The sequence below is a fragment of the Pectinophora gossypiella genome, chromosome 19 (assembly GCF_024362695.1).
Source record: "Pectinophora gossypiella chromosome 19, ilPecGoss1.1, whole genome shotgun sequence".
Taxonomy (NCBI): Eukaryota; Metazoa; Arthropoda; class Insecta; order Lepidoptera; family Gelechiidae; genus Pectinophora; species Pectinophora gossypiella.
In genome coordinates, this window is record NC_065422.1 from 10,974,817 (window position 1) to 10,996,919 (window position 22,103).

General features: G+C 38.6%; 1 protein-coding gene across 2 annotated transcripts in view; it reads left to right on the plus strand.

The window, feature by feature from the left end:
* Nucleotides 1-15,075, plus strand: part of LOC126375741 (U8-agatoxin-Ao1a-like) — a 93,170-nt gene extending 78,095 nt beyond the window's left edge. For both annotated transcript variants that reach the window (XM_050022845.1, XM_050022846.1), the window contains exons 2-4: nt 11,791-11,902; nt 12,749-12,827; nt 13,964-15,075. In XM_050022845.1, the coding sequence (XP_049878802.1) occupies nt 11,818-11,902; nt 12,749-12,827; nt 13,964-14,126 (327 nt within the window). In that variant the 5' untranslated portion in view covers nt 11,791-11,817 and the 3' untranslated portion in view covers nt 14,127-15,075. The remainder of the gene's footprint in view (nt 1-11,790; nt 11,903-12,748; nt 12,828-13,963) is intronic.
* The last annotated feature ends 7,028 nt before the right edge of the window (nt 15,076-22,103 follow it).

The following is a 22,103-nucleotide window of genomic DNA, read 5'->3' on the forward strand; positions in this document are numbered from 1 at the left end:
GGTGAAAATATTTTTGAAATCAGTTCAATAGTTTTTCAATTTAATGAACACAAACAAGAATACAAATATTAAAACCTTTTGCCCGCGACTTCGTCCGCGTGGCGTGTTATAAAAGAGAGATCTTTGTGTGTGTGTGGGAGTGCATATCAAATTTCGAGCATCTAACTTATGCAGTTTAGATTTTTTCATATTTTTTTTTCCCGCTAACTCCCATTTTTCAAAATACATCCATAACTAAACTTTATATTTACTAAGGTATGCATGCATGCTAGATTGAAAACATCTATCTTACGCGGTTTCGATTTTTCCATACAAATGTTTTTTTCCCGCTAACTCCCGTTTCCGTGGGAATTTTACAATATCCTGTTGCAACTAAGCTTTAAATTAACTAAGGTACCTGCATGCCAAATTTCAAGCGTCTAACTTAAGCGGTTTAGATTTTTGAAAGGATTTTCCCGCTAATTCCCGTTCCCGTGGGAATTCCGGGAATGCCTTTCTTAGTGCACCTCTACGGTACCTAAGCTACGTCCCTTCCAAATTTCAAGTGCCTACTGTTTAGCCGATTAGGCTGTGCGTTGATATGTCAGTCAGTCAGTTTCTCCTTTTATATATTTAGAAGATATAAAAACATATAAGTAACTAAGTTCTTGGCTTAAGTACATAGAAAGGGATACGGACTCTCCAGGCACTAATATAATGTATTCAGCGCGACCATCGAACTCATAAATCTAGATTGTTCATGACACAGGAAGGTTAAAAAGGCCACATCAAAGTAATTCATCTATCTAAAAAAGCAATATTGCTATTTGACATTTGGTTGCATTGCGCACTTACTTTTACATGCGCAATTGTCAAATTGCAATATTGTTTTTGTAGATAAATTGCTTCCATGTGGCCATGTTGACCCCCCAGGCCTTCAAACAGTAACCTAAAATATGCATATATTTGAGATGACTAACGACATTTTATTATATCCCCAAACGTAATTCGCATTGACAAATCCATTATTAACTTTACTGAAACTCACTTCAAAGGACAAAAGCGAAGCTTCAAAAGGAGCAAAATATCAACATTTGCATTGCAAAATTTACTTATCTAATAAAGCGGAAACGAAATATTCTAATGAGTGACTTTCAAGACTACGTTCCCCAAAAAATATATATATATTATGGCGCTGTTCAGATTTAACGTGATAATTACCTATTTCCTCATTGCGCGCTTGAAACGGAAGATGAGTTGTTGTAGTTCTCTCTCTCTCTCTCTATTTAAGGGCTGCGCTCTTGTCAATTCCTTCACTATATGCAATATATACTTGTACGTCTTTTATATTTAGTATTATTAGTTTATAACACCAATTAATATCACCTTTCAGAAGGAGGGAGATCAGTGAAACGAGAGAGTTCAGTTCACGAAAGTTCGGCTATATTGTCAACACATAACTTAACAGAATTGGTTACATTTACGTTAATCGATAATTAGTTGTGCCTGTGGCACATGTGTTGCGACGGGCGAAGAGGGAACGACTGACGTCCGTCGGCGCTCGCACATATTGCATGGTTTCATTTTCAAGGACATGGATATAGGTAGCCTACATACTTATAAATGATGCCCCTTGTTATTACACCCAGGCATGACACATCTTCCACCCATTATTATTCTGATCAAAGTAAAGAGAAGCATTAAAGGTAGAACGTAATTCTATACGTATGTAATTCAAATATCACGCAACATTTTTTTTTATCCTTGGCTCTGCCATTATACAGGCTGGTAGTGACATCGTAACGAATACTGAGAGGGATGATTCAGACCATGATTCTGAGTTAATATCAAATGGAATTTTTCGACGCAAAATTCATGTTTTTTTTTAGATTTTTTTAAATTATTTTGAATTCTATACTTTTGCGATGGAAAATTCCACTTGATATTAACTCAGAATAATCAGCTGAATCATCCCCCTCAGTATTCGTTACGATGTCACTTACACCCCACACAAGTACATACGGTAGCCATACAAGTAGGTATGGGTGTTACTGACACCGTAACGAATACTGAGGGCGATGTTTCAGACCATGATTCTGAGTTGATATCAAGTGGAATTTTCAGTCTGAATCATCCTGAAATTTTTTGTGTTTTTTTTAATTATTTTCAATTCCATACTTTTGCGACGGAAAATTCCACTTGATATCATCTCAGAATCATGGCCTCAATCACCCCTCAAAGTTTTCGTTACTATGTCACTAACACCCTGTATATTTTTGATTCTCATATTCAAACTCATAAAGTCGAATTTTGTGGAATACCGAGTCGGTATTCGAACCCGTGACACTTATTACTCTTTACTTAATTTCTAGTGACTCTTAATGGAAAGCTTCTTCATGTTCTTGTTACCTATAAGCAGATTTCATGTAAATATAATATCCACGGCCCCTCCATTTTTCAATTATCTGTGTTCTACTTAAAGGTTGGGATCTGAGAAAAACGGTAAATATCATTACGCCCGGCTTTAAGGGGCCTTTGAAACGAGGCAAGTTTTATTTTAAAAGCATTTGCGACATCTAAATACATTTACACAAGATTTCACTGTTTAGGAGCTTTTTTACAGTTTCATTACATTTCAGACGATTTTTTGCTTTGTCTACCTCAAAAAAAAACCGGTACCCTTATAGGATTACATTTTGTAAAAACACTTTTTTTTTAATGATGATAAATGACGATGTGGTCTAGGGTGGATACCGCTTACCTAGCAAATGCCTATTCACTCTAACCTTAACCGAGTTAGAAAAATAGACAACGGTAGACAATTCCAGTCCTTTGCTGTTGGCATCAAAAAGGAAGAGACAAAACGCTTAGTGCGGATTGGTTTTCCACAACATATATTTTTATTTTATTTTAACAGTTTTATATTCAGCCATTACACTAACATAACATAAATGGTTGCAATAAAACATTTCTATTTCTATTTCCTTATTGTCCGTCCCCCTGTCTGTCAAAACCCTTTTTCTCGTATCAAGTTGAAATTAACATCTAATGCCTCTGTCCCTAAAAAAAAAATCAAGCTTCTAAATCAACGAAATCCACAGACAAAATACGGCTATTTTTAACCATAGAGGTATATTCATACATTTTGTAGAGGAACAAAAACCTTCCCAAGGGACTTCCTATAGATCTATAATCATAAAATTTGGAAAAAGGAAGGTCTTACCACAAGTAACGGGAAACATCATAAAATCGTTGTATTTCCCTCACAACAGGAAATTCCATTAGATATCAACTCAGAATCATGAGCTGAATCATCCTCCTCAATATACACAGGGTGTATACAGGATGTTGGTGACACTGATATCATCCGCTTGATATCAACTCAGAATCATGGTCTAAATCACCCATCAAAGTTTTCGTTACGATGTCACTAACACCCTGTATACAGAATGTGACACTGACTCATGTCAGAATCATGGTCTATATCACCCATCAAAGTTTTCATTACGATGTCACTAACACCCTGTATTTATAATCACACGTACGGGTCTATTTCAACGTTACCTGCAATTAGTCAACCGTGTTAACCTATCCGAAGCCAAAGCTAATCTAAATTGGACTAGCTAGAAACAGGACCACATGAATAATAATCCTCGTGCTAAATACAGAGACAGAATAATGTAATTAGTACGGTTTGGGCGCAAATTACATATTCAGTAGTTAATTTTCTTCTCTAGCGTTTTATTTATTCAGGTGTGGCGGACCTAACTAGTTGATCAACTAGTTCCGCCCACGTGCAACAGATGGCGCCACTTTCAATAATGCAGTCGTGAAACGCGATATCGAAGTTTACTCAGCGAGACGCATATATACAACTTCCAACACGACTTAAGTGGATCGTCGATCCCTAGTCACACTACCGACTTGTGGTTTTCGGTACTCCGAAATCATCCTTTAGCGGCAGCACATCCTCGCCGCCAAACAGGTAACTTTTTATCTACTGGCCTGCTGAACACAATTTAGCCCTCTACTTTTGTATCAGTGTTTTAGATAGATGTTTGAGACGTTACATTATCTTCTTAATATTAAAATTTCAACATATTAGCTCGGCTGACGTCGTATCGACCCACACAGGAGGCAATACGACGCCGATTTTCAGCCAGACCCTTACCTTAATACCAAGTCATGTTTTAAATACGCTTTCTAATATCATTTTAATTTATGTTTACATGTAGGTAACATTTTAGGATACAATAAAAACGTCATTTTCTAAAATTTAATTAAAGCTTATTCTATTTGTTTTATAACGCAATATCTTAGATCTTTAATTTCACAAATTACAGAGACTTTCCGCTTTTTGCAGTCTGGCCATTTTGGCAAACAAAACCTTCGTTGTTGTAATTATTCCCTTTGCCCACAGATTATAAAAGGCTTATCTGTACGGGACAGATGGGTAAAGGCATTTGGGCTTTTATAGACTCAGGGGATAAAATATTATAGTACTTATGCTTAAGTATATATTTATTAAGCAGACTCAGCAGAATCTTGCTGTTGACATTCAGCTGTGTAAATCTCAATGAACACGCAAAATTTACGATAAGTCACGTCAAAAAAAAAACGAAAAGATGGTAGAGCCGGGTAACTAGCGGGGATTTGTATGAAGGATTTCTGTGTGCACGAATATATAATACTAACTGGAACATCTAAAAAATCTCGCCCCTACTGTCCCGGTACTGTCCCTAAGTGATTGCCAAAGAATGTTTTCGGGGTACCGAATAGTGTATAGTACACCGCTAGCCACAAGTTGGTAGTGTGACTAAGGATCGACGAGCTTTCTTTCTTTCTTTCTTTCTTTCATTGGAAGTTGTGTACATGCGTCGCGCTGTGTAAACTTCGATAGCGCGTTTCAGGCCTACATTATTGAATGATAGCGCCATCTGTTGCGTGTGGGCGGAACTAGCACATACATTACTCACATGGTAAAAATTGAAAATTCACCATCATGATGTCCTGGAGAGATATAGCTCTTATCACCTGTCACCATATGGCTAGTCATATTATTATCCATTTCATATATCAAAAGTGATTTTAAGGTGTCTTCTATTTTCTGGTGGCTCTTCCCACTCCCTTATGGATTAAGGTCATGCTTTTAAGTAATTATGTATGAAATAACGAAGGAATTTATTTATTATAAAATATATGTGATGTATGTATGTACGTGTGGGTGAAGACCTCAACAGTTGCAGAACAGAGATGCGACCCATCGGTACGGCAATGCAGGACGGATGAGGCAAGTCACAGGGACTGTAACCTGGAACCTGACAGAGGGCAGTAGTAACTGTCAGTACTATTCAGTAGCGGAGGACAGGAGTAGTAGTACGGCTTTGGAATAGACTACTCTGGACGCCATTCCACTCGCGTCAGACGGAGTATTGCGAGGCGGATGGCAAGAGGGAAACCACTGCCCTATTTTTCCCTAAAAAGTAGCATGGAGAATGCAACACCGACAAGAGCGTAGCTCTTAAATTAGTGATGATGATGAGCATACACCATGTGTCCTAGTGATATATAACACAGGCCCTTATAACACAGATACATTTCATGCATTTTATTACATTTCTATAAGTCTTGTTCGTCCAACGCCGCTTCGAATTGAAGGGGCCATAAATCCCAACTAATGCTTGTTTACAACATAATTTAGAAGCACTCGTGTCTTGATACTCAGAATTGCCTCCTTAATTGCGCCTTTAGGGATTTAACGCTGTTGTTATGTTTCCCAGGGACCTTAGTTATGAATTATAATTAGAAATGCACCGACTAGTCGGAAAAGCTGACAATTTTATAGTGCCACAACACTTTGTTACCGGGTACAAAGTAAAATTAATAGTGGTGGTGGTGGTTTAGTGGTTAATGTATATGTGTGTCGTAGGTTTTACCTAAATAAACCTTTATTATTATTATTTTTTGGTTATTTCATTTTTACTATTATTTAGTACAAAATGTAATATTATTCAATCTATAATTATAGGAATTATCAGCAAAATTAACAATCCAAAAATATGAAACCGCCAAATTTGATTTTATGAGGTTGAATTTATGTTTGTATCATAGATTAATCAACATAATTCCGAGATAGTAATATCTCCTGTAGGGCGCACGCGCCACGTGATACAATTTTATCTCGGTAATTTTATCGATTCTGACGATATAATTATGTCGTTTTGTCGATGCGTGCTAATATGTGAACCCAAATAAGTCATGTCGTTCTGTCAAAATACGAACAAAATCACGTGTGATTTCGACAAAATTCATTTAATCGATCCCGCATGTTAGCTCTGCTGGTTTCCAAAATTTGTGACAATGGACTCGCCTCGTATTACATGGAACTTAATCATCCCCCTAAATATTCGTTACGATGTCACTAACACCCTGTATTTGTAGGACGTTATATCTACCTAATATTTGTATAACGATATTGATATTGCCTACGGCAAGGGATACTTGTTTGCGAAGTGTGGCGAGTGTTCATAAATCCAAACGATAGTCAACCGCAGCTTAACGCAATTCCGTTTTACGCAAACTATTCGTATTACATACAAACTAACCATCTAACTAAAGGTTGTTTTAATCTTACAGCCATGTTCAGAGAACGCGTGCGCGTGTCTTAGTGTCATGGAGTTCATAATGATATAAAATATTAAATGTTTACTAAATGTCTCAACGAAACGCAAGACAGAAGTCATTCGTTTAATCATGCACTAATATGTGTACTAGGATCGATTTTCATCCAGATTGCAATGAACATCGGAAATTACCCGGTACCAAACGGCGAATTTCGATTTATCTGAATCGTTTTCAAGTCATTTTCTTTATTTTTAGCCGCTGGATAGATGGCGCTGAACTTGATAGGTTCTGTTTTCCATGCAGTCATGGGAAATTTTTAACACATATACAAAACCTACACACGTCACAATAATTATGTTCTGAAAATTACAAGGAAAAAGGAAATCAATCTGTTATTAGTTCGTGACATCTTGGCAATGGCCCAGTAACATAGTTGGTTAACCCCATCTGACGAGTTGTTGAGAACTATTTTTATTTTCTAATTCAAAAAAGAACACCCATTGGTATCACGTGGTTTCATTGTGCCCGGTTAAGAGTGTTGGGACCCTCACTCAGCAACAATAGATGGCGTAAGTGTAGTGATGATCGAAATTATTTATTTTGTCTTAGATGCGCTCTTGTCGGTGGAGTAACCGCCATTCCTCTCTTCTTCCCGCCAAAACCTTCACCTCCCGATACGACACGACCTGCACCTTCTCTTTTATTTGTTTCATAAATGTTATCCTAGGTCTACCCCTTCCTCTCTTCCATTCAATTTTTCCTTCTATAATGTTTGTTAAATAATTTGTACACCTTCTATATAGGCACTTAATTTAATTGCACATCTGTACAAATCTCTTTGATAATAAATAAATTATTATTATTAATAATTATTATTATTGTGACGTATGTAGGTTTTGTTTATGTTTTAAAAATTTCCCATGATTATCTATGACAAAAATATTGATTTCGGTCATCAAATGACATGGCTACACTTACGCCATCTATTGTCGCTGAGCCAGGGTCCCAACACCCATAACAAAAAAGCTCGCTACCTATTACACGGGACTTAAACATAGCTGGCGAGGAGTGCGCACTGAATTATAGTCTGCATTGTAGACTTGCGATTCTGCCCACCACTACAGGGATTAGGTGCGTGAGTTTACGAAGTATAGCAAGCACCATTTCTGACCGCACGCCCCCTTACACCCCTCTAGTAACACGTACGGAACACACCAGCTAAAGCGTATTGAATGAGGATTAAGTGCTGATGCGCTTAATTCAGTTTGCTAGGTTAATCCGATCTAGGGCCTGTGTGTCAATAGCCGCATGAAATTACACTTACGAAGTTGAAAATAGCGTTTAAAGCTGGCTTAAATAGACAGTCATACATATGTCTTGTCTGTCTGTATCTAAAAGTACTTAAGTGGAGTTGTCAGACAAAACATACAGTCAATTGAAGCTTGGGCTGGCCGTACAACAGAAAGGGCAAACTCCCGATGAACCGGACGCCCAGAGGGCCGGTCGCTGCCGGCCAGCTGGTCAGGTTGCTGGCTCGTTCGATCAACGACTATTCTGTGACGATTGAAGACTAAGGCCGAGTTTCCACTGACGCGGAGATGGGCGGAGAAGAGCGGAGATGTGCGGATTTGACCAATCACACGAAAAACGATGACGCTCTGTCACTCTCTCCCTCACTGTGATTGGTCGATTCCTGCACATCTCCGCACAGCTCCGCGTCAATGGAAACGCAGCCTAAAGTAAGACCGAGGGGGGTGAGGTAAACCTAGCTCACCTGCTGGTGGGGAGCGGAGAGTTGCCGTTGCGCAGGCATTTTGAACGTTTTGTATGAGTTTTTGAGAGCGGGCAAGCAGTCGCGGACCATATACTACATCCATATAATTAAATTTCGACATAACAAGATAGTCGCAAAGTTTGATGCGGGTTTCAGTATTAGTATAGTTCCTGAGTTGGTATAATGTCTTGAGACGTTGAAAACAATTTGCTGCAGTGTTAACTACCTATATATTTGTCGAACCTCAGTTCTTCGTCCATGACAAGTCCCAAATTCCTTGCTTCCGTGACACGCTCACCACTCCCCCTCTAATGGCTACATTATCACCTTTTTTTTTGACATGACTTATTGTAGATTTGCCGCAGATGGCTTTACTACTTAGCCGGAGAAATGGAGAGCGCTGAAGGCTCTCATCCGGTACGTACAACGTTTAAGACAACAGGCCTGAGGGTGCCCAGTTTATATTGTTGTTGTTTGTTGTTGTTTTCTTTGTTTGTTTATTGTTTGTTTTGTTTTATTGTTTGTTTGTTTTTTTTTGTGTTTTTATTACTTACTTACCTGTTGTTTCTACGTAGTATTACTCTTTATTCTAAGGTTTTAAGTACACTTTATTTTTATGCCCCACGTTCCTACAAACAAGGCCTAAATTACAATAACAAAGGGACTTTTATGATGTTCTCCAAGAGGCCTTAGCGAGTAAATCCGGATTTACGGCATCGTATACTCATTGAAACTGTAGTAACGTAGTTAACAAGTACTTTGACTCGATGTCTTTCACGGACCGCGCGTATCAATTTATCTTCGTTAAACTGTTAACGAGTGGGCGCTTTGCATAAAGTTTGTAATCGCTTGTGTTTAATTGTGTAATGTTGTTAGGTATTTTTGTGACGTTATGTGTTACAAATGGGTCCGGATTATAAAATTGTAAGTAAAAACATCGATGGTCGTAACATCGAACACTTTGCATCGAAAGGTCACTACAGCGAACGAATCATCATCAGCCCATTAACGTCCCCACTGCTGGGGCACGGGCCTTCCCTATGGATGGATAGGGAGACAGCGAACGAATAGTATATAGATTTGCCTTATTTATGCTCTTGATTCTACCTGTTCTAAAAGGATAGATATGTTCGCAGTTTAAAGTATCCTTTCTTCTTTTCTTAACTTCTATCGTGTGGGTTGTGAGGTCGATTACCAACCCCATCAACCCTGGTGTCAGGGTTACTATTGAGCCGCCAAAGGCCCCTGACATGGTTCATGTAACGTCTACTAACTTACATCAGTAAGTAGTAACCGGGATCAACGGCTCAATATACTCTCGGAAGCACGGATCATCCTTTTTTTGTTTTTTTTTTTTTACTTTTCTATTAAGATTACGTCAACGTAAGATTGTTTTTTTTTTCATTTTCTATGCCTAGCAATACATACAGAGTGTTCCCATTGGGATAGGCAGAGACCACAGAGGGATACCTACACACCACTTTCGCCTTTTCCTCTCTCAACAAATGAAAAAAAAGAAAAAAAAATCGACAGAAGAAACTGTGAGGATGATGATGAAAATCTATTTTCCGTAATAATAGTCCATTAGTGTTGAAATGATAGCCGCCTGCCGCCATTACCCTGAGTGGTGGGACGCAGGCGTAATATTAATTGCTTGCTACTCTAAACCTAGAGTTGAGAAATACTGAATTAATCATTTTAACTAACTCGGTCGTCCAGTTTCGTTCAAGGCTTATTATACTTAGTGGATCTGATGAGCGCTGCAGATAGCGCCATACTTGTTGCCAAGTTTTGGGCCGATACTATTCAGTTTGCCATCGACACGATAAGAAGAAGAGACTTAGTCAAGCACGCAAAAATATAAAGAACTTTCATTCAGCCTTTCGTCCTGATTTTACCAGTTTTTTACATAATCCAGCTTTGAACAGTTAGTAATATTTTTTAAGTTTTTTTTTGACGTGTCTTGTTGTACATTTGCCGCAAAAGGCATTAACTACTTGGCCGGACAAACGGGGAGCGCTGGAGGCCCGGTACAACGTTTAAGACAACAGGCCTGAGGGTGCCCAAAGGGTGGCAGGAGTGACGGTGTATAAGTCACGTCAAAAAAAAAAAAGTAGCGTAGGTATACCGGTCAAATTCAGATTCAAAAATATCTTTATTCAGTAGGTAACATAGTTACACTTTGAATCGTAAATTTTTACATAACGAACGTCTCATCCGCCTAAAACTACTGCAGCAGCTTCTCACTACCTGTACAGCTGGGGAAAAGAAGCAAGAAAAACCTCGGTGGTATAGACTTCATTCTTATTTCAGACATCAGAAAGCTGAACATGAAATATTTCATATTGAATATGAAACCTTACTCCATACTATCTGCAGGTTCTCAGGCAGTATGTTATTCGATTTATTCAATTCAGATAATATCTTCGCCGGCACGTCTTTTCGGAAATAAGAAATCACGACACATCGTGCTCAAAGGAATAACATAACACTACTTTGCTGGTGGTAAAAGTCTCGGAATCCAATTATATTATTTCTTCTTAGTAAAATTGCGGTTAAACTAGCTGATATGATGGCCGTTTTAGCGTTTGTCCCTCTCATCAAGTTAAGTATTAATTAATAACTACGTTAGAGCATCAAATAGCTGTACTTTATTGTCAATAGTGACGTACAGTCACGAGCATTAATACGTATACACTTTGGTACCATGTCACATTAACTTTTTTGACAAATTGAACTGTAAGTCTCACTAAATGTCAAATATGTTAGTGCGACAGAGTCCTAAAGTGGGTACATTATATTGCTCATGACTGTACAGACAGTCATAAAATTTGTCGGAACTTTTTATTCAAATATTTATCTATTCAGATAACAAAGACCCACATAAATATATACCTTAACGTAAAATACATATTTAACATTATAAAAAATAATAATCAATCAATTTTTTAATCAGTATTACTTGGAATACTAGGTCTAAATAAATTAATTTGTCAAAACGGCTATCATAGCGCGCCGCTACTTTATTTAGTACTCAATTTGACCATTAGCCCCTGTAGCATACTGCTTGCATATCGCGACCTCTTGAGCCAATAGAATTGTTTTATTTATCGACTAGCTAAAAGGGTTGGCTCTTTATTCACGTCGCTAGATATACGATCAGCGTGCTACGGGGGATCACAGGTATAGTTACGTCATCAGCGTGAGGTGTTAAGTTCTTCATTTTCCGTGGTGAATATTGACGCCAATACGGCTCACCACCTAACACGTTGGTCTAACAGAAAGCTCGGTGAGCCGTGGGTACTTAGTTCATCTTGTCATGGATGTACCTGTGACTACCCCACTTGGGATATAGTCGTGAGCTTATTATTATGTTATGTTGTGATATGTTGAATGTGAAGTGTTGTTTACAGGCAAGCAGCGGTTCGTGGGTGGAAAGCATGCCGCGCGCCGGCGCCCTCCTGCTGGCGCTCGCGGCTGTCCTGATCGCCGCCGAGTGCGCGCACGCATCCTACATCGACCCTGGTAAGTATGAGACAATAACAAACATAACATAACAACTAATTTATTGCACACACGGGAAATACAGAAATACAATACAAAAGAGAAATATAAAGAGTACATTAGGCGGCCTTATTGCTAAGTAGCAATCTATTCCAAGCAACCTTAGAGTAAAGGCGATATTTAATATTATATGATGTAGCGCCAATCATCATTATCATTACCTATATATAAAAAGACGAATGAAATTTCAGAATTTTCATAATCAGGAAAATTCACTTGATACAGTGAATCATCCCTGAGTCTGAATCATCCCCCTCGGTATTTGTTACGGTGTCCTACTTGTATGGCTACCTGTATGTACATGTACGGGGTGTAAGTGGCACCGTGACGAATACTGAGAGAGATGATTCAGCTCATTATTCTGAATTAAGTAATATCAATTGGAATTTTCCATCGCTAAAGTATAGAATTGAAAGTAATTTAAAAAAACTAACTAAGAATAATGGACTGAATCATCCCCCTCAGTATTCGTTACAATGTCACTAACATCCTGTATATTTGAAAACATCGTGAGAAAACCCACATTTCCGAGATATGCATTCGGAGCTATGTGACCTAACCTGTATCGGGCTGGTTTTCCCTTCGCGGGTTGGAAGATCAGACAGGCAGTCATTTCTGTAAAAACCGGACCTGTCAAATCTTCAGGTTAGGTAAGCGGACCCTGTGAAAAATGGGATAATGTTAGAGAGATGATGATGAAAGTATATATTTGAATTTGAGCTCGATGTATCTCATTGCACCGCGGTCTTCCACTCCTTAGGAAGGTTCGTTATACCTAATTTACTTATCTTCGAATTTTGTCAACAGGAGACGAAGACGTTGAAGTCAATTTGCCAGATTACGGAGAGGATCCAGCCGACCTGCAGATGTTACAGGATGTTGGAAAGTGAGTGTTCAAACTAAAACTATAATTATCTCTTTCTTTACTGGTTCTCTTCTATCGTGTGGGTTGTGAGGTGGAATACCAACCTTATCAACCCTAGGGTCAGGGTTACTATTGAGCCGCCAAAGGCCCCTGACATGGCTCATGTAACGACTACTTACATACATCAGTAAGTATTAACCGGGACCAACGGCTTAACGTGCCTTCCGAAGCACTGATCATCTTTCTATTGGTTATTGGTTGATAAGTAAATATGACGTCACGCTTATGTATTTCCATAGAAATTAAACATAAGCGACCTTCTTCACAGAGTGGAATTCTATATCGAAATCATCTGCAATATTAGTAGAAGATTTCCAGTAGAAGTAACTTAATATTTCATACAAAGAGGTGTCTGCTTGAATCGGCACCATCCCACTGCTGGGCACAGGCCTCCTCTCGATCAACCAAATGAGTATGGAGCATGCTCCACCACACTGCTTCACTGCGGGTTGATGGAGGCGTTTGGGCTAGGAGCCCGGGACCAACAGCTTAACGTGCTTAGCGTGCTAAAACACGAAATCATCTTACTTTTTCGCACAATGTGATTCAGCCTGCAATATCCTTACCAAACAAAGGACAGTTACAAAGTAATTTCGAGAATGTCCCCAACGGGAATCGAACTCGCACCTCTAGATCGTGAGCCCAATGCTCTAACTACTACGTAGATCACGGAGGTTGAATCGACACCATTATCTTGCTATATTCAAATAGTTAATTTCGATATCGCGGGAATTGTGTCGCTCTGTAGGGAAGGTCGCTAACTACTATTACTACTGCTATTTTATTGTATTTTAATTTTTTTTTTTTTTTTAGTATGTAATTAATTAATGTAATATTTAGACGTTGGTATAAAGACTTAAGATTCATTTAATAATGCTCGAAATGAGAAACTTTTAGTTTTTTTTTGTTTATAACCTTAAACCACTGCCCTATTTGTCCCTAAAAAAGTAGCATGGAAATAGCTGCACCGACAAGAGCGTGGCTCTTAAATTGATGATGATGGAGACCTTAATGGAAAACAGCCCCGCATGAACCCACCGCACAAATCTCAAACCCGAGCACACAACTTAGGCTAGTATTCGGTGATGTGGTTTCAGACGATCGTCGCTGATCTACGTTTTCAGGCGCGCCTGCATCCGGCGAGGCGGCAACTGCGACCATCGACCCGGCGACTGCTGCCACTCCTCGTCCTGCCGCTGCAACCTCTGGGGCTCCAACTGCCGCTGCCAGCGGATGGGCCTCTTCCAGAAGTGGGGGTGAGCCCGCCCCCGCCACACGGCTCCCTTGAAGCGGCGACCAACTCCCGCCAGCCGACTTGACCGCCGCTCCATCGGACGCGACAACCATTGCGTTTAAAACGGACCCGTTGCGTTTTTTCACACTTCACATTCCGCTTCTTACTTCATTCCGCTCTAAATTAGAGAGATTCTAATCGAAAACAGGGACCTAGATTTTAGTTTGGAAATATTTTTGGACATTGTATACAAAATTTAGAGTCTGTATTTGGAAATGTTGATTTCTCTCATGTTATGTTGTTTGTCCTTGTTTATCTGATTGAGCCGAGTGTCCGCTTACGTGGTTGGGCAATCACCCAGCCTTATTGCCCAATCAGTACGCTCGACGCCATGCTCGGGCAATCAGACCCTGACAGCTGCCTCTGGCGATGCGTCTCTGGTCTCTTCAGTTCAAAATATTTTAGTTTTCACCACGAGACGTGTCGCTCTAAGGTAGTTCACTTTCTATTGCAATGTATGTATGTAGAGTTAAGTAAGCTAACAGTAGAGGAATAAAGAGTAGCTGCTAAATTGGTGGTAAACTTATGTCAATAGGAAGTAGAAATTACAAAATAGAAAAAAAATATAAATGTACTTTAAAAGTAAATGTTCTAGTCTAGTCATTAAGAGACTAACGGTAACGGAAAACTTGGTGAAAGACGCTATAATAAGCCTTTATATATGAATACTATGCCATGTATTTGCGATTGGCAACTTAGATTTTTAAATACATATAAATCATTATGATTAATAAACGAATCTTTAATGTACTTTATGCTACTCTCGGACAGGGGGTATATGGTATTGCAGCCTAGTAGATTCTCTGTACGTAGCTTCTTTTATTGTACGTTCCTGATCGTGGAATATAGTAATTGTACTAATAATATTGGAATATGGAAATGATAAATTATATTAATAAATGTTTATGGACGAAATGTGCGTCGTTTCATTATCTACCTCATTACTTACAGAAATTAATATACGTAAAATAAAACACAAACAACAGGCCTCATACATATTTTCTAGATGATTTATACAGTGGTGTTAATTCCTGTAAATACCATCTAATTTTATTTTAAGTTATATCTGTCATTTTCTTATCCGCCGAAAAGGAAAGGGACGGGTAATCGACAAGCATAAAATTTATGGAACACACGTCAATTTTAAGCAGAAATCTAAACCAACCGTCTAAAAATTTTACGTCTGTCAATAACCCGACACAGTTAAGTAGACAGCACGTCAAACCGATTGCATACCAGCGACGTACCTTTTGATTCGGCCGGGTTATTCATTCATTTACTCATTCTTCCTAAAATTAAGAGCTGTGAATCATCCGTCCCTTACCTTTTCGACGGATATGAAAATGACGGATATAACTTAAAATAAAATTAGACGGTGTCTGCAGGAATCGGGGCCAGTGTCCAGTAGGCTCTGCACGGTAACCTGGAAAAGAGTGAAGAGTATGCTCCATACTCTCTCAGATTGATTGAGCAAAGGCCTTTGCGCAGCAGTGGGATGTATATAGGCTGTTTATGTTTATGGTATCGAATAGGATGGATGATAAAACACATATTACCGGATTCTTATCGCTTTATTATCAGGGATATGAGACTCCCGATATTTCAACACTGTTGCAAGAGCCATGATCATAGGACGACTGATGAAATTGGAATGGAGTAGGTAGATCCATAATTCTCTAACATATCTGTCTACCCTCTTTCTATGCCGCTTGATGTCGGAATGTTCGGAACTATTTGAATTGGAACCATCCCCGATAATAACGCGGTAAGAACCCGGTATTATGTGTTTTAATTATGATAATAACCGCGTAAACCTCAAACAGTACAGGGTGTTAGTGACAACGTAACAAAACTTTTTGATTCAGACTATGTTTGATATGAAGTGGAATTTTCCGTCGCAAAAGTATGGAACTGAAAATAATTAAAAAATAATAAAAAAAAAAAAAAATTTGCGACGGAAAATTCTACTTGATATTAACTCACAAGCATGGTCTGAATCATTCCCCTCAGTATACGTTACGATGTCACTAACACCCTGTATATAGGCCGGATAAGATAAGGTATGAAAACGAAAACATGAATACAGCTTAGGGATTCAAAACTTGGAATTTTAACTATTCGATTCTGACGTAGATTCGGGAGACCTCACGGCTGCTGAAATTAAAGACCCATTTCAGGTTAACACGCAGGGGTCCCTTATGCAAATGCTTGACTAACATCCTGCTTTCATAAATGTTAGAGAGTTCAATCCCTCAAATACAATAAGGGACTATCCAAGATTCATTCCAAATAAATATATAGATGGTGCTGTACGGTCACGAGTATTAATATATATACCAAACCATAACCACACCACAACCATAACCATATTACATTAACTTTTTTGACAAATTAAACCGTAAGTCTCATTAAATGTCAAATATGATATAGTGCGACAGGGTTCTAAAGTGGGTACATGATATTGTCACTCATGACTGTACAGATTTAATGTGATTACCTACGTTCTTATTACTCGGGTTTATAATTATTAGAAAATATAATGTAATCTTCTCTTCTATAGTGTGGGTTGTGAGGTTGAGTACCAACCTTATCAACCCTGGTGTCACCAACGGCTTAACGTGCCTTCCAAAGCACGGATCATCTTACTTTCGGACAATCAGGTGATCAGCCTGTAATGTCCTAACCAAACTAGGGACCACAAGGTAATTTTTGTGATATGTCCCCACCGGGAATAGAACGCAGGACCTCCAGATCGTGAGCCCAAAGCTCAACCACTGGACCACGGGGGTCGGAGGTCGTCGGAGGTTTTTTATAATATAATGGCAGAGGCACATATAAAAATAATTTTATTGTTCCTTGATATTTGAATCAGGGGGGTTAAAATGGCCACATCGAAGCAATTCATCTAAGAAAGCAATATTGCAATTTGACATTTGCGCATATAAAAGTAAGTGCGCAATGCAAACAAATTTCAAATAGGAATATTGCTTTCACGTCTTTCTTCGATGTGGCCGTTTTAACCCCCCAGATATGTATAGAATTATGTTGGAACATGTGCTGTGCCTGGGTGTAATAACAAGAGTCAAGATAAAATATGCATTGTATCTGTTATCCGTGAAATTAGAAGGTTAAACGAAGGCAATATTAGACAGCGCCATCTATAGGTTTTTGGGGAAAACTTCATCATATTGTTTACCAGCTTGAGTAGACCAGGATCCCAGTGGACGGATGACATCGTTGCGACGACGGGAACGTTGTGGAGAAGGCTAGCGCAGGACCGGATGATGGAGGAGGCTTATACCCAGCAGAGGGATGATGCGGGCTGATTAATGATGATGAAGACTAACTTAACCCAGCAGTACTTACAAGACCATTAAAATTTTGTAGTTCAGGATCTGACCTTTTACTAATTGGAATATTTGGAATTATGGCAAATACCTCAGTGTCTCAAGACGAAAGTCTTTGACCAGTGCGTGTTGCCAGTGATGACCTACGGCAGTGAGACGTGGCCGCTTACTATGGGTCTCGTGAGGAGGCTCGGTGTCGCTCAGCGGGCAATGGAGAGAGCTATGCTTGGCATTTCCCTGCTTGATCGAATCAGAAATGAGGAGATCCGCAGGAGAACTAAGGTCACCGACATAGCTCGGAGAATTGCAAAGCTGAAGTGGCAGTGGGCAGGACACATGGCGAGGAGAACCGATTGCCGCTGGGGCGGAAGGGTTCTGGAGTGGCGGCCGCGTGTCGGACAACGCTCAGTGGGTAGGCCCGCTACAAGGTGGACCGACGATCTGGTGAAGGTCGCGGGAAGCCGCTGGATGCGGGCAGCGCAGGACCGATCGTCGTGGAGATCCTTGGGGGAGGCCTATACCCAGCAGTGGGCGTCGTACGGCTGATGATGATGATGATGATGAATTATGGCAAAATGCTAAAAGATAACGTAGTCATTCGTCTTGTCAAAAATTAATAAGTAAGTATCATAACATGGTATGGACAAAAGTCAAAATAATAAACTTTAGCACGCTTCTGTTTGTTTTCTCGTGACGTGACATATCGTAGATTTTCCGGAAAAGGCATTAACTACTTGGCCGGACAAATGGGGAGCGCTGACGGCTCTCACGAGCAAGACAATCATGCACACTCATATCGACTTAAAAAAGGAATCAAGAAAAACTGGTTCTGATACTGTTCGCAAAGAATTCTAGGGTGTACAATGCCGTAATTCTATTAGGCAATTTAAATGCAACAACCTGAAGCCTATAAGTAAGAGATAAAGATAAAACAGAAAGAGACGGAATGATATTTCCGTTTCAGTACCATAAACATGGTACCAGACATATTTTTCTATCGTATGGGTTGTGGGGTGGATAACCTTCATTAACCCCGGTGTCAGGGTTATTATTGAGCAAACAACTACGTACTTACGCAGAGTAGTAATCGGGACCAACGGCTTGACGTGCCTTCCGAAGCATGGATCATCTTGCTTACGGACAGTCGGGTGATCAGACTATAATGACCTAACCAAACTGGGGATCACAAAGTGAATTTTGTGATATGTCCCCACCGAGATTCGAACCCGCGACCTACGGACCACGGAGGTCTTTATGACTCATGACTAATGATTATACATGGGAAATATTGGTGTCAATTCGGGCAAAAACCAACTTAATTTTAACTTATTTTGACAGGATCAAAACTAGCTGCATCTCTTTCTTACACGTATACTAAGTGAAGGACGGCAATAATTTGTGAAGTTTGTGTGCGCCCAAATAGGCACCTCTACCTAATTATAAGGTAAGTATAAAATTATAACGTTATCTGCATAATGCTAGCTGTTATGAAAGACCTGCATAACACTAATTCACGATTACTCACAACTAGAAGAATGAAACAGATGATCTGTATTTACTTCAGAACTTACCTACTGGCTTCCTGTCAAGACCCAAATGACCCGTAAACACAGCTCCACAGGGAGTCTTGAACGCTGCACAATATGGCGTTCAATTTATCCTTTTCATCGCTGACAGATTATGATGTTTGTTCACACCATAAACATAAGTAGATAATAAAATAAATATTAAAAGTGAATGTATTTTTACAATGATAATGGCAATATTTCTTTCTTTACTTTCTTTTTCTTTTTTTGAACAATATTTCAATTTTAATTTCTTTTGTTCTATTTACAAAACATTATAATGTAGGTTGATTTTTAAGGTGAAAAATCAATTGAATGATTTATTATAAATATTAGGATGCTGGAAAATATTTATTTAGATTTGATTTGTAGAGTGGATGAAGGATAATAGAATTGCAAAAGCGGTATATAAAGCGAAAGCGAAAGACCTAGAAGGACTTACATTGACCAAATTGGAGACGTCCTTAGAAACGGTTTTGTACGATCTACTCTGAACCGGCGTGGGTGTACGAAGCGATTGATGAATGTGGAGGTAGCAAGAGAAGTGTGTCAGGATCGAAACAAATGCAATTCAATTTCCGTTGTGTGTGTGGTTTTGAAGGTAGGAGCAAGCGTACACATACCCTTACAAACATACATAGTCAAACACATAATCCTACTTTTTGCTTCGCCACAGTCGGACAATAAAAAGATTCGGTCTATATGGGTTTTTTTTGACACAGTCTCTGCTTACCCTGGTGAGTAATACGCGTGAGTTTATGCATGTATGAAAAAGATTTCCGGCCAAAAACACCTATAGTTCCCGCCAAAACCTCCTTCTACCCACAACCATAAAAAAAGTTTAGTCGACGCATCGCCACCGCGCGCGTATCTATGCAAGGACTTTAAAAACGTTCTAAACGTCTGACGAACAGAATAATATTGTCAAAACCGACTAAAAAGTGCATCAGCGGGTTCCCAGAGTACCCCATGTGGGATCAATAGGCAACGAATACGGATAAATTCCTGTGAGTACCATTTCCTTAATCTGTATTTTAAGTGATTGCGTTTTCAAAAATGAAAACAAAAGCGTCTTAAGACTGAATGTCCTTTTAAAATCCAAATCCCTTGTTGAACTATTGTGTCTGGAAATCTCGGCCTTGTTAGATTAAATAACCTTAATTCTGTAGGAAGAAACTTTGAGGTTATAAATGAAGAACTTATAATGCAATATTCCTATTCCCCATCTACATAATTATCTCCTATTTCTATACATATCACAAAATCATCAATCATCGGCCTTATACGTCTGTTTCATATCACATAATAATATATAGTATTAAACATTTTTTTAGGGTGGCCCAGAAGATCAGGTTCAAAATGAAAAATTAGATAGAGGGGCTCATTAGCTACCAGAAACACCCCCATGTATGTTCAGCAATTATTTACGGTTTAGGAGATATGACCCATTTTGTACCTTTTTCTAGATTTTCTACCTTACTTCAGAAATAATAATTTTGTCGCTATCCCTTACTTAATAATTAATTTATTTTACTTCACAACTATGCCTAAGGCTGTGACCGCTCAATCAAAAATAAATCAAAGTCAAATCAAGTATAAAAAAAAAAGTTATCGGAAGTCAAAGTGAGAATTCGACCAAAATTGTTACAGTTGTTAAAACTTCGCCGAAGAATAATAAACACATGAGATTGTCATGGACCCTGAAAGTATTTCTAAAAACTGCTCCATTTAATAAGCTTTTAGAAACATCCAAAAAAAGTACCCTCAATACGGGCAAAAAACTAAGTAATTTGACCTCAAATATTGCAAAACAGACAGATTTGAAGGAAAATTTGACATTCTCATACAATGTAGCTGCTTCTTTCAAACGTTGTTAAAGGTGGTTAAAGACACATTTTCAGTTAAAAGTAAATAAAAATCACGCTTATAATCGCTAACAGGGTAGACATAGCAACATTCCGAAGACAAAACTTGCAGTCACTTTTGGTATTCGTATTTTATTGAAGGTACATAGATTTCAAGGAAAAAGTTATCCCCAAACACTGTTGGTGATTCATACTATTGGATACTAAAATAAAATCTGTCTTTGAGCACCTTTAACAACGTTAGAAAGAAGCAGCTACATTGTATGAGAATGTCAAATTTTCCTTCAAATCTGTCTGTCTTGCAATCTTTGAGGGCTAATTACTTAGTTTTATGTCCGTATTAAGGGTACTTTTTTTGGATGTTTCTAAAAGCCTATTAAATGGAGCAGTTTTTAGAAATACTTTCAGGGTCCATGACAATCTCATGTGTTTATTATTCTTCGGCGAAATTTTAACAACTGTAACAATTTTGGTCGAATTCTTACTTTGACTTCCGATAACTTTTTTTTTATACTTGATTTGATTTTGATTTATCTTTGATTGAGCGGTACACAGCCTTAGGCATAGTTGTGAAGTAAAATAAAATAATTATTAAGAAAGGGATAGCGACAAAATGATTATTTCTGAAGTAAGGTAGAAAATCTAGAAAAAGGTACAAAATGGGTCATATCTCCTAAACCGTAAATAATTGCTGAACATACATGGGGGTGTTTCTGGTAGCTAATGAGCCCCTCTATCTAATTTTTCATTTTGAACCTGATCTTCTGGGCCACCCTGTATATCATTAATATTTTTTTTATATTCATATTTGCGCGAACGTCTGGCCACCTTAATATATCCTGCGTACCTGACCGCTTCATCATATTCATATTTCTATTTGTATTATTACCGGGCTAAGCAGAGACTATAGAATTCCATTTGCTTCGATCGTAACACACCTCTCTTGCTTCCTCCACATTCATCAATCGCTTCATACACGCACGCCGGTTCAGAAAAGATCGTATTAAACATTTTTCAAGGGCAACTCCATTTTTTTTATTATTATTTAGATAACTTCTTAATAAACAAAACAAACAGTTTATCAGCTAAGCTCTTCTTGTTGTATATTAATTATTCTGCTTTTCATGAGGAAATTAAATAAAAACAGGAAAAAATGGAGATTTCCC